At 38.0% G+C, this 13,962-nt stretch overlaps 1 protein-coding gene across 1 annotated transcript; it reads right to left on the reverse strand.

Annotated features, from left to right (window-relative positions):
* LOC111334497 (uncharacterized) lies at positions 1-10,312 on the reverse strand. The gene is made up of 3 exons (XM_088739619.1): positions 8,792-10,312; positions 7,738-7,801; positions 1-3,468 (listed from the first exon to the last, which is right to left on the reverse strand). The coding sequence occupies exon 3, from the start codon at positions 3,383-3,385 to the stop codon at positions 2,621-2,623; it is 765 nt and encodes a 254-aa protein (XP_088595745.1). The 5' UTR covers positions 3,386-3,468; positions 7,738-7,801; positions 8,792-10,312; the 3' UTR covers positions 1-2,620.
* Between the last annotated feature and the right edge of the window lie 3,650 nt (positions 10,313-13,962).

The raw sequence follows: 13,962 nt of genomic DNA on the forward strand, positions 1-13,962 counted from the left end.
TGCTATTAGATTTTAACGCCTTTATTCTTAAAGAAAAAAATGCGAAATTAGCAATGAATGAGGTAAACGATAACTCCTATAATTCTTGGTTCAAGAAATTGAAAATTTCTCCAAAAAATGCTCTCTAAAAATCTCTCTGGGAAAAATCGTCTGTCTCAATATTCCGATGCCTTAGTTTTGAGGTACTATTACAAATACAAAATTAGCAATGAATAAGATAAATGATAGCTCCTATAAATCTTGAATCTAGGGTATAAAAACTCTCCAAAAAAGTTACTTTTTAAACTTCTCTTGAAATAATCGCTTATTTTGATATTTCCATGCTTAAAAGTTGTAAGGTACCGTTACAAAAGCAACAATTCTGTTTCTATAGTCGTACTTCGCCTGATAAAATGTACAAATACATTATGTTATCAAAGGTAAGATCAAAATATTGAGACAATATGGAAGTTTTTTTAAATCAGCAATATAACGATCGATTTTTTAAATATCCATCAATACAATTTTACACTCTATCGAAACTGCAAATCTCTGGGACTTTCTAAGTCTCTTCTATATTTCATGGCTTATGATTGACGAGTTAGTGTCAATGAAACGATCACCCGATCAAGTTATTCTTCGCTTCGTATTTTGTTTTAACTATCATGAAATTTTACGAAGTAACTTAAAATTCTTCTGTGCCCCTACGAACAATGTTGAAGCTGATGACAAACCATAAGTTAATTAGCTTAATATTTATCGCTGTTGATAATCAATTAGATCTGCAATCTCACTGCTGTATGTCTTCATAAAATTCAAACTACTCGACTGCAACTGATACCTCGTGCTTTGGGGCAATAAATTCTGCTATATAAAAATACTTCATTTTGCCGTACGTCTGGTAAATAATCGATCCCAGATGATTATCGCGCAGAATGAGGTGACATCATCCGGGACTTTCGTGCGTGACGCGCGCTAAATCTAAATCGACTAAGCATTTTAGACGGCCAGACAACAAAGAAAATGTGGTAAGGATAAAATAGGGGCGCTATTGTCATTATTGTTTCATATGATAAAAAATGTTGTTAATGGTAAAGCCATCCGTGCATCTGGCCTCCAGTAGATCATTAGTGAGCACAAATTAAAATTAAGGCTGATAGTTTCTAAAGAAACTGTTTGGGGCTGCGTCGGTAGGGGTAACGAAATAATTTGGATATATCAACAAAGTTGAAATGAGATACACTTTCACGGGTTTATTACGAATCAACTTAACGGCCTGCTCCCAGTTGGCTTGTTAGCTCAATTGGTAGAGCGCTGCACTAGTATCGCAGAGGTCAGTGGTTCGAGTCCCGTACAGGCCTGATTTTTTTCAGGTCTGATTTTCGCTATTGCTTAAATAGCGCTATCTACTGCGAGGAACGTACATCATACGTAAAGTTGAAATGGTAAATTGGCCACCGTAACGATTACAAAAGCTGACGTTTCGAGCGTTAGCTCTTCGTCGGAGCGAAAGGGCTAACGAAGGGCTAACGCTCGAAACGTCAGCTTTTGTAATCGTTACGGTGGCCAATTTACCATTTCAAGTTTGTTGATATATCCTAATTAAAATAAGCGTAGCATTCAGCTTATCTGCCCTTAGAGGGGCCGTAAGAGTGGCTGTCACTACCAGAACTTAAATCGGGAATACCATTCGTCTCCTTTAGATGCCTCCTCTTTAATCTGCTTTACAGCTTCTTCAAGATCTTTTGTTTTGGACAGAATTTCAGCTTGACGTTTGGTTTGTTCGTAGTATTGAACGCGCTCTTTCCATCCCGGCTTGGCTTCAATGATTCTTCTCGGACTCAATGAGTAGCTCCAAATGCTCTGTCTTGGTCAGGGGGTTGGGTTTGAGGGAAATTTCATCGAGGCGTTTGAGGCTTTGCTAAGCTTTGAACATCATTGAAAGGATTTCGTTATGCGTTTTCACAAGATCCTCTTCTAGTTGCTCAATCATTGCTTGTTTTTCGCTCTTCCTTGACTTAGCCACTTCGTACTTCTTTTTGAGATCTTCGCAGGTTCTGGTCTCAGTGACCGTCTCGTACTCATAAATGTAAGGAACACTCTTGTGGTCGTTCTAGAAGCATTTTGGTGTGCACACTGTGCAGTAACCAGTTCACCGGTCCACGACGGCACAAGATCTTATGTCATTGTCATTTGCAAATGAAAAATCACGGTAACACGTAAAGTTGCAGCGAAGACATATGATAGATTATCTTCCCGTCCCAGCGAGGTCAATCATTTTTACCTTGGCAATTTCAACTTTGAACGTAAATTCTTTGTTCTGTTCCATCTCCGTTTCATGTTGTCTCAATAAATTCTCTTCATGTCGCATTTATTCAGTTTTGCTGAGGCCCTTGTGGATCAGCGGGGTCAGCCCTTCAACCGTGCATTGTAGCTGTTCGCGTTCCTTTAATTTAGTACCTCTTGAGTGAGCTGGAGGCTGACACTGCGACTTTTCGAAACTGGAGAAGAATGTTTTGAAGGAAGTAGTCCCCATCTTTCAAATCATCGAGTCCAATTCATCATCATCCTCTTCGTCTTCGTCTACGGTGTTTTGGGCCTTTCGAGCATTATTTGCGAAAAGGGCTGAATTGTTGAATTTTTAAAACCTGTGCGCTGGGATATTGGCTTTCTTTATGGCTTCCATCACTAGGGGAGCTTGACCTTCGGCAAACGTAACCAGCATAAAATTATTTTTAGCCACATCTTTTCCAAACATGGACAGGATGGAGTCGAAGATATACTCTTGTGCGGGAGTCAGGCGGGCCAAGGAAGCTTGAGTGACAAAACCAATGCCATCGAGGTGATAGATACCATCTGGAGGAAGAATTGAAAAAAACTCCTTTATCAGGTCTGTGGTTTCTTTGTCTCTTTTAATTCCCTTTGTGTCTCCAAAGCCTGGGGCGTCAATAATGGTGAACGTATAAGGAATAGCGGAGCCTTTCAATGGGTGGAACGTGTAGGCGGTGATTTCCTTTGTTTGACTGTGAGCTTGTGATGCCTTGCAATCTTCTACGACGATTTTGTAACGGAACTCATCTGCCCACTCTACGCCCAGGATGTAGTTGACCATGCCGTTGATAAGCGTTGTCTTTCCGACTCCCTTTGCGCCAACAACCATGAGCACTTTCTCAGTTCCTCCACGACCGACATCGCTAGGGCTGCCGATGCTTTTCTTAATAATCTTAGGCCTATCTCGCATCAATTTCAGTTCTGCTGAAAGCTGATAAACTAATGGGGGCCCGTCTGATATCTTTACTGATTTATGGAGCAACCTGTCAGCTAAGCGGAGTCGATGGCCTGCAGTCGTCTTTCTTTCCTCATCTGATGGAGATCCCTTAGAAAAACTGTCAGACCCTTGACGCATATTTTGAAGTGGGGATGGATTACTTGACGTATTTCCTGCGTTGCGTTTCCACGTTTACCTTCCGTCCAAGGCGGGCAGTTGTGCTGCAAAACAAATCAGAAGTGACAGGCGATCTTTGCGACTACTTAAGGGCTCGTTAAATTTTTGGTGGAGTTTGGTTTTTGACGGTGAGAGATCTGGATGCCAATAAAGTGCGAGCTTTAACATATTTATACCCTTCCAATTGTCAATAAGTAAGAAAAATTCACAGGACCAATTTTAAGTTAGAGGATGAAAAGAACAAGTACAACGAATCTCGCAAAATATGCCACGATAATTCCCTGTTTAACAGAGAAAAAAAACGGGTGTATCCATTGCATAAAAAAGTCGAGCTACTAAAGTGGAAGTTTGTGTAGCTGGCGTTTCATCTCAGAGAATATTCCCAGTGTCCTTACACAAGCTATATCATTTCACCACATTTTGTGCCCAGACTTAGAAACAACTACGTTAGGCGCAACTGCTTTCATTTGTTAATGCTTCGATATTTGAAAGGGCAGGATTATTTATTAATAAATTGGAGAAGAGACGAATTATTTATAAGAATCTATCAGCCTTTATTTATAAGAATATATATATTTTCAGAAGAAAATAACTAGAACGTCCATACGAGCTGAGGGAAAGAGAAATATAATTAGCGGTTAAATTGAATCTTGGGGAGATCAAGCCGACTTAAAATGAAGATGGTCTCGGTGTTTAAATCATTTCGGTAGACAAGCGAAGCGAATTTTCCAGTGGGAAAGGGCAGGGCTGAACTGAGGTAAAAGCGTTAACATTGGGTCGAAGGAGGGGGTGGAGAAGTCCAGCCATTGATCATCTTTCACTGGATGAACTCGCATTTAATAAAAAGGATAGCTTGCAATTCATATTATAGGCAACAAATGTCATAGCCTTTTGTGAAATATTCAGCAACAACGGCTTTCGTAGCCAAAAATTATTATGATAATCAGATCATTGTATCAAGTTCTGCATCTTTTCGCTTGTATAAATGATCAAATCATATCCTCAAGCAGTCTGTATGATATCAACTCTTTATCATTGTGATAACATGTTAAGTGTGTCGGAATTCTTAATTTACTGTACCGAAATGCCACATAATAATCAACAGTTTCGAGTAAGTGTTCTAATCAAGAGTCGTGCAAATGACGAACATACGGTAAATGATCAGTTCCTCTCAAAAAAAAAAAAAAAAAAATACTAACCCCTTAAATCAACGTACAGAATTAATGTCAATCACGATTTTTTCATCGAATAAATCTATTACTTAGAGACAGTGACTTTTTGAAGGTAATTACTGGTACTAAGGAAAATGGTACGTCTTTTAAAAGGTTCTTCTGAAATCTCTGTTCAAACAATACAAGATGGTGGCCCTTAGATACAGTATGGCGACCCATCGATTCTGGTTAAAGTTTCTTTTTTTTTTTTTTTTTTTTTTCTGTGTACCTATCTTGCGTTCTATCTTACGACATGAATGCCGATGCACTGAAATGAAGTGAATAATTCTTTTAGATTGTAACGCCTTTATTCTTATAGAAAATAATGCGAAATTAGTCTAAGATAAACGATAACTCTTATAAATCTTGGTCCAAGACATTAAAAATTTCTCCAAAAAGGTTACTCTCTTTAAATTCTCTCTGGAAAAAACGCCTGTCTCAATATCTCAATGCCCAAGTTTTAAGGTACTATTACAAATACAAATATAACAATAAATAAGGTAATAATTTGGATATATCAACAAAGTTTAAATGGTAAATTGGCCATCGTAACGATTACTAAAGCTGACGTTTCGAGCGTTAGCCCTTCGTCGGAGCGAATAGAGGAATTGTGGGTTGTGTGTGCTTTTTCTGCCTTTAAAAGCACACACAACCCACAATTCCTCTATTTGCTCCGACGAAGGGTTAACGCTCGAAACGTCAGCTTTTGTAATGGTTACGGTGGCAAATTTACCATTTAAACTTTGTTGAAATATCCAATAAATAAGGAAAGTGATAGTTCCTATATATCTTGCTTCAAGGCAATAAAAAATTCTGAAAAAGTTACTTTTTAAAAACTCTCTAGAAAGAATCGCTTATCTCAATATTTCAATTCTTAAAAGTTCTATGGTACCATTACAAAAGCACTGATTTGATTTCTATAGTTGTACTCCGCCTGATGAAGTGTACAAATACCCTATGTTATCAATTGAAAGGTAAGGTCAAAATAAGACAAAATGGAATACGGGGTGTGTAGGCTTTAAAGGGAATGAGAAGCAAAACATTCGTAGGCAAGGTTAAGATTATCCACCAATCAGTGAGGACATAGCTTGACTTTTGAAATTTGATTGGTCGCAAAAATGCTATAAGTACCGTCTGACACTGAACAACATAGAAGCTCGCGACAGTCACAAGGACGCTCCCAGAGCCATATTTACGTGAAGCTGATGAATAAAATACACCGGAAATAATAACCATCCAATTAGCTGGCACCACAACGACCAAGTCAAGCATACGCTGATTATTCAGATTAATTGTAGTTTTTAGCATGGGAGAGGTAATTGAGCAAAGACATTTCAAGTTTTAGCTTCCTCTGTTTCTGGAAAATAATGCATTTCACGATGAAACATCGTCAGCGGAGATTTGTAGCCTTCCATCCCTATAAATGACCTTCATCAACTGAGGGTGTCTATCAGTTCCCGAATTAGGTAATCATGATGCCGATCAGCCATGATGTATTTTGGACACAACTTCCTACAATCCGGTTTAATTTCGGACTTCTTTTATGGGCTGGAAAATAATAATCAGTTACTCCGAGGGTTTTGAATTAGAAACTGTATTTTTTCGGTTTGGAAAAAAAAAACAAAAAACAAAAAAAAAAAACAGGAAAGAGAAATTATTCCGTAGGTTCGAATGTCTATGTCACGCTAATGGTTGTAGAACTCATCCATCGTTTTCCTCAGGATTTAACAGATCAAAGGAAAAAACTACATGGTATTCATATACTTACGAAAAGCTATCAATATGCAAAAGACGAGTGAATTTGATTGTTTTCAGCTTTGCCGAAGATTTGCGATTTTGTTTGATTCTTGCACGGATCTGCTCTTAACACGAGCCCAAACAGAACATAGTTTTAAAATGCTTTCTTTTCTTATCAAAGATGTATCTCTCCTACCTAAATATCCCTGGCTTTCCTCGATGGCTAGCTCGGACTCGTCAGCAGGGTGTGTCAAGCCCTTGAAAAAGGCAAGACAACCGAGAAATTAATAAATTTTGGTCTTATAAAAGCTATAATTACTGTCTAATCACAATATGGAACGTCGTGACAACCACAAGGACAGCTCTCAGAGCACGCAATATTCACGTGAAGCTGATAAGTGAAACGCACCTGAAATAATAACCATCCAATCAGTGGGCGCCATATCAAGGTCCACAACGACCAAGTCAGGCATACGCTGACTTTCCGGATTTATTGTGAGTTTTGGAATGTCAAATGTACTTGGGCGATGAATTTTCAAGTTTTAGCCTCCTGTATTTCTGGGAAATTATGCATTCTGACGATACATCTTCAGAGGAGATTTCTAACCTTCTCTGTGAAAGACCTACGTCAACTAAAGGAATCCAACAGCTTCCGAAGTAATGAGCTACGATACATCAGTTGACACAACATCTTACGATCTTATTTACTTTTACGCCACTTTTACTGACTGGAGAAGAATCAGTTTCTGCGCTGGACTTAATAAGAAACTGCATAGTTTCTATTTGGACAACAAAATTGAGAAAAAACGCTATTTGTAGGTTTGAATATCTATGTCACACTAAATTGTTGTGATCCAGCGCTCCATAGTATTCTAAAAGAACAATTTAGAGCACAAAATTACAGTTCATTTAGCTGTTTTGTAAAGTATATGAAGTTTAAAATTTATCCTCTTTTTGTTTTAATCTAAAATTCTTGTCATACTGCAGAAGACTAGGTGTATTTAGATGTATCAAATTTCTGCATCCTTGTAAATGAACAACTCGCGTTTTCACTCTCAAGAATAAACTATTGTTTTGCGTGGTGGAATTTGTTCGACTGCTAGTCCATTTGCAAAACTCGGCTTCTCTACTTTTTCAAGCAAAATACCATCCCTTAATGCCGAGAAAAGTTGTGTGCAGAGAGATCTAGTAACACGTAAACTCATTAAAGGATGTAAGGGTCCTCAATTCAGAACGCTGAAAGCTACTCTGCAGTACTAAAAGATAAAGAATCAATTTGACCGCACCGTCGAGGACTTTACACGAACCTAAACAGAAACAAGCTATAAAATGCTTTCTCTCTCATCAAACATGAATATTTCTTACCTGAATATCTCTGACTTTCCTGGATGGATAACCATTTGTCCGGACTCGTCAGCATGGGTGTGTCCTTGAAATGGTAAAAGAAGCGAAATATCACTAGGCGAAGTTAAAATTATCCGCCAATCAGAGACGACAGAGCTTGACTTTTGAAACCTGATTGGTCGTAAAAAAGCTATATTTATCATCTGACCACAATATGGATCCCCGTGACAGTCATAAGGACAGCTCTCAGAGCACGTAATATTCACGTGAGACTGACAACTAAAATACACCGGAAATAATAACCATCCAATCAGTGGGCACCAGGTCAGGGTCCACAACGATCAAGTCACGCATACGTGGTTTAACCAGGTTAATTATAATTTTTGGAATAAGAGATACACTTGAACAATGATATTTCAAGTGTAAACTCCATGTATTTCTCAGAAATCATGCATTCTAGCGATAAAACATTGTCATTTTTTTCACTTTCCCTATAAGTGACCTTCACCAACTTCAGCTCTTACAGTAACCAACAGTGATATATTTTTTAGAACACATCTTTCATTACGCATTTACAGTTCAGAGGCTAATGTTAAAGTAAACGAAGATGAAAGTTTGGAATTTATCCTTCGCTTTATCTGAACTGTGTAAGACTTGGAATATTGCAGCAGGGCAGATGGATAATAGGATATCAGGTTTTGTATTTTTTAAAACGTAGAGCTTATGATTTCAATATCAAAAATAAACCTTCGTTTTGCGTGGCAGAATATGTTTGACTGCTTGATGCTCGTGACCGAAAGTTTGCTTAAGGTCTTAAAATATCGCTTCCACTTGCAAAACTCAGCTCCTCTTCCTTATTAAACAAACCACCATCACTTAATGCCAACAAGAGATTGCGTGCAGAGAGTTCTAGGAGCGTATAAACTGATCAAAAGCAGCAAGGGTTTTCATTTACGAATACTGAAAGCTATTCTGCAGTTTTTGTCGGTTTGACTGCACTGTTGAGGACTTTATACGAACCCAAACTGAGCAAAGTTGTAAAATGCTTTCTTTTCAAACAATGGATCTTTCCTACCTCAATATCTGTGCTTTTCCTAGATGGATAACCACTTGCCCGGACTCGTCAATAGTGTGTGTACTTGAAAAGGCAAGAAAAGCAAAATATCAATAAGTGAAGTTAAAAATATCCGCCTATCAGTGACGACAGAGCTTGACTTTTGAAATCTGATTGGTCACAAAAAAGCTATATTTACCGTCTGACCATAATATGGATCCTCGTGATAGTCCCAAGGACGGCTGTCAGAGCATGCAATATTCACGTGAAGCTGATAACTGAATTACAACGGAAATAATAACCATCCAATCAGTGGGCACCAGGTCAGGGTCCACAACAACCAAGTCAGACATGCGCTGACTATTCGGATTATTTAAAATATTTAAAATATGAGATGTACTTGTGCAATGACATTTCAAGTTTTAGCCTCCTGTATTTCTAGGAAATGATGCATTCTCGCGATATAACATCTTCAGTGGTTTCTAACATTCTTTTAAAATGACCTTCATCAACTATCAGTTCATTGTCTTTCAGTTCTCGAAGTAATCAGCCATCATATATTTTTGACACAACGTCTCACAATCCGGTTTATTTTCAGACAACTTTTATTGGCTGGAGAATAATCAGTTCCTTCGATGGTTTTAAATTAGAAACTGCATTGTTTCAATTTGGAAGAAAAAAGTACAGAAATGCTAGATGTAGGTTTGAATGTCTTTGTTTAAAGTACTGTAAAATACCAATTTGGTGCACACATTCACAATTCATAAGCTGATTTTGTAAAGTTAACTAATACGACGTTTGAAATTTATCCTCCACTGTCTAATATCAAAATTCTTGTAATATTACCGAAGACTAGGTGTATTTTGAGAAAACAAGTTCTGCATTCCTCGACCAAGTCAGGCATACGCCGAAAATCCAAATCCATCATGTTTCTTGAAGTGCAAGATCTACTTAAGCAAGACAATTCATGTTTAAGCTTCCGGTATTTCTGAGAAATTGTACATTCGCACCACATGACCTCGTCATTAAAGTTTTCTAACGTTTTACTGATGTTTAGAGTCTTGAAATCAATTTCATTTTATGGTCCTTGATAGACATTGGCTCTAAGATCTGCTACACTTTATTGGGAATTAAGCACCAACCTCAATCTTTATGAAAGCCAAGATTTAAATCTTGACAAGACCAAGTAGAATATTGAGAGCCCTAGCATGGCCTGCACTGATCGGATAGTTATAATTAGATGGTTATAATTTTCGGTGTAAGGCATTTACCTAGTTGCACGTAAATGTTGCAAAAACAATGCACATTTATTTTCGAGGAGCAACAACTGAAGCAGCTTTGACTTCATTAATGCTTGCAGTGTAAGAATATTGAAATAGGAGTTGACTCAAAAGGTTTGCAGTCCATGAATTATTTTCTAATGAAAGGATGATAAAATTCTTTTAATTCCTTTCATCGTCCACAATAAAAGTTCATAAAACAGAGCAAGTGTATTTTCGAAATCACTATGCATTTAACTTTTGTATATATCAACAGTGCACAGCTCTGATCTCAAAGAGGAACTTTGCTTTCTTTTTTTAAATCTATCGCCCGCTGCAAGTGCTTTCAATATGTTTTGTGGAGGGTAGTTTATCATCTAAGTAATGTTGAGAAGAGGGCTTTCTTATTGTAAAAGGTTAGGAATCGATTATATGTGACTGCACCGTCTACGCCTTCACCGATTGGCGCTAACAGTACAAGTGGTTGTAAGGTTCATAGCTTTTGTCACAAACCTTTGTCTTTTTACCCGAGTATCTTGGATTCACTTTATAGAAGAAATGGTCCTTGATATCTAGTAGACATCTATATTTATACAGGATAGCCCCTTCAGTGTAGTAAACACTGGTATCAACGGGGGTCCTGTTAACCACCCATCCCAGCCCAGGGGAGGACATCCATCACACAGTAATCTCGTGCGTGGGAAATTAACGTCTCCTGCCCCTAACCCTGCAGGAGACGGGATCTCCATTTATTCGTCCCTATCCGAGAAGAATAGAATATCTAACCATTTCTTGATGTTATAGAAAGGGAGCATATTCTTCTCAATTATTTTAAGACCCTGAGTGTTGTTGGTCCGGCCGGGGCTCGAACCCTCGACCTCCCGCACAACAGTCCAGCACTCTATCCATTGAGCTAACCGGGAGGCGGTTAGCTCATTGGATAGAGTGCTGGATATCCTCAAAGGTCTGTTTGCCCTGCTTGACACGACGGCGAAAATAAAGAATGAGGAGCAAGGACCCCTGAAATTTATGGTGCTAAGCATGTTAGACGATTTGCTATTAGTTTGAATTTTTTAGTAACGGGTTTTAACTGAGTTCGTAAGACTCGCATCGAAAATTTGTCTTTCTCAAATGAATATTTCGACTGATTTTGAGGTCATAAGCGGAAGCGTTAAACTACAATTACGTGAAGCTGGCTTGTAAAATGCACTAAAGATCTAAGCCATCCAATAAATTACCACACTTTGTGCCCTTTCCGGGTATGAGGAGAACGTTCAAATAACTTGAGTTTGTGGAAATTCACGATGTAGTTGAACAATCGTAAATACAATATCAAGTTTAACCTTTTCCTGTTTCTGAGAAATTGTAAATTGCACTCGATGGCGTAAACATCGCAAATGAAGATGTCCTGTTGCTCTTCAGTCAAGTGTTTCAAACGATATTGAAATTAACCTCATTTACGGTTTCTTGGTTTGGGACCGCCTGTAAATAGCTATTATCGAAACCTTCGCGTAGCCCTTTGAAATATTTTGGGCAACAAGGGCGTTAGTTGACCATGGTCACGATACATCATCCAGTTCTATTTTTTTGCATCTAAAAATTTAATGAGCAAATGACCGATACCCTTAAGCAATCCTCACACTTGAAAAACTTATCATTTTGCCGTATACTCGCGGTAACTATTAAAAGTTTCGTTACTGTATTGTGATGCCTCAAAACGGTCAATAGTTTCAAATAAGTGTTTAAATGTCTTGAAAGGACGAGCTTATGGACCAGTTTTATAAATGGCTGCCATATAAATATTCTTTTGTTTAAATTTCAGTAGCCCTTCTGGCCTCGCTGGAGATAATGTATTATTTTGAATTTTGTACTGGAGAACGAGGCCAGTAGGGCTAACTTAAATTTAAACAAAAGAATATTAATCCGGCAGCCATTTATGAAAATGGTCTATGGAAAATACACAGTTCCGCTCATTAAAAGCAACTACCCTTTCCTTTCACTTTAATCGTCAGCCATTAAGTCTTTTATTATGTTTTGTGCTAAGAGATACAATCTATAGAGAATTCGCTCCGATACCAACAGCTTTGTTCAGTAAAAAGGGGAAGAGAATGATTTTACTACATTCAACGATCAATTCAAGTTTTGGATAAACTGAGCATCGAAAAGTTTTGCTCTGACCTGAAAATCTCAGATTTCCCGGATGAAGGTTGGCTATCTTGAACTTGACAAGAGTCCTTTAAAAATACCAATTCAAAACGTTTCTCTTTTCTCCTTCAGGTGAGGGAGATAGGAAAAACACACCTGGAATACCGACTCCCGAATACTTTAAGCCACCATTAACAGAAAGACAACGTTTCATTATTTGGAAATCGGATTGGCCATAAAAAATAAAAGATATAAATTCTTTCTGACTTGTAAACTCTCAACCACGCAACATTCACGTGGAGATACACCAGAGATCCAATCAAGTACCACATTGGAAACATTAGACCTTTTGGAATAATTGACCCGATAGAATGACGCGAAGAAGATACCAAAATATCGAATCCTTTCTGACTTGTAAAATCTCAACCACGCAACATTCACTTGGAGATACACCAGGGATCCAATCAAGTATAAAAACTAGACCGTCTGGACTTATCGAACAGACTGAAATAACGCCGAGAATGAAATCGCCACGGAGTGTTGAGTTTTTTTTTTCTTTCGAAGTTATAGATGCTAGCAATTTGCAGTGATTTTGTGTCTGGCTCTACAGAAACATGAGTAAACACCACATAAAGATGTTATGATATCATAACAGGAAGAAAGGAGGTAATTTTTAGAGAGTACTTGCCAACCAACGATTCGTGATTATGAGGCTTCGATTGTTTATCATGAACAATGTGTTAACTTTATCTTTTCTACGTCACGAAGTAAACGCAGTGAAAATAAGCAATCTAAAAAGAGATGCAAGATCACGTTTAAAGGATTTTTTTGCTTAAGCATAATCCGATTCTTTTTTTTTTTCTACCTCACGAAGTGAACGCAGTGAAAATAAACAATCGAAAAAAATGCAAGATCACCTTTCAAGGGCTTTTTGCTTAAGCATAGCCGAATTTCCACTGTTCTCTTGAGTTCGGTCATCATAGATTCTCTCAAGAAGGAACTCTTTGGGGAAATAGCTTAGTTTCATTTCTTGAACACAGAAAAATGATCAGGGCGTGATTGATCACTAACCAGAGCGGGCATACGTGGTAGGAAGAATTCAGAGAATCCTTTCACCTCTTAGAATTGTTTTCCAAATTGGTATCGTAATTACGGTTTCTCTCGCTGCAGCCTTACAGGAATATTTTAAACAGATTGACATGGAAAACATTTGCCCTTGGCATTTACCTTTTCGCAATTTTTTTAAGTGCTTTCTCCCTTCCAATTTCACTTTCAGAGATTAGGAATGAGGAGTATTTTTTCCAAATTATTTAGTTATAGTTGTGGCGAGCTATAGGTCGAGATGGCTAGGGAAGCCTAAGCTATAAAAACGGTGTCGTGAAATTGCAATATGGACCTCTTCCTTTTTGCAATTTTTTTCTGCCGGTGACTTGACTAATACAACTCCTTGAACACTATTTTCTTGACGTTTTGATGTAGCTTCTAAGGAAACTGGTCATCATTTGTTTACCTTTGCTAAGATGAGATCGTACCCATGTATCAGTTAAAACAAAAAGCGGTAGCCAAGTAAAAAGTCCGTAAATCTTATAAACTGTATGACTCTAATCAACAACCTACCTACAGCTGAAACCCGGGGTGTCTCAAAGAGCTTTTCATCTCGAACTTAAGTTTATGTTTCCGAGTTTAGAACTGTGACGAAGAGTAACCGTTATTTAGCCTGTAAATCGTAAAAACTGACTCTAACTGTTATGGCTTTTGTCTTGGAACCTTGGGTTAGCAGAACTCCAA

Source organism: Stylophora pistillata, chromosome 11, assembly GCF_964205215.1.
Source record: "Stylophora pistillata chromosome 11, jaStyPist1.2, whole genome shotgun sequence".
Classification (NCBI taxonomy): Eukaryota; Metazoa; Cnidaria; class Anthozoa; order Scleractinia; family Pocilloporidae; genus Stylophora; species Stylophora pistillata.

Bases quoted from the DNA above. Each gene is read 5' to 3' on its own strand.
- LOC111334497 (XM_088739619.1), bottom strand. From the start codon at position 3,385: ATGCGTCAAGGGTCTGACAGTTTTTCTAAGGGATCTCCATCAGATGAG.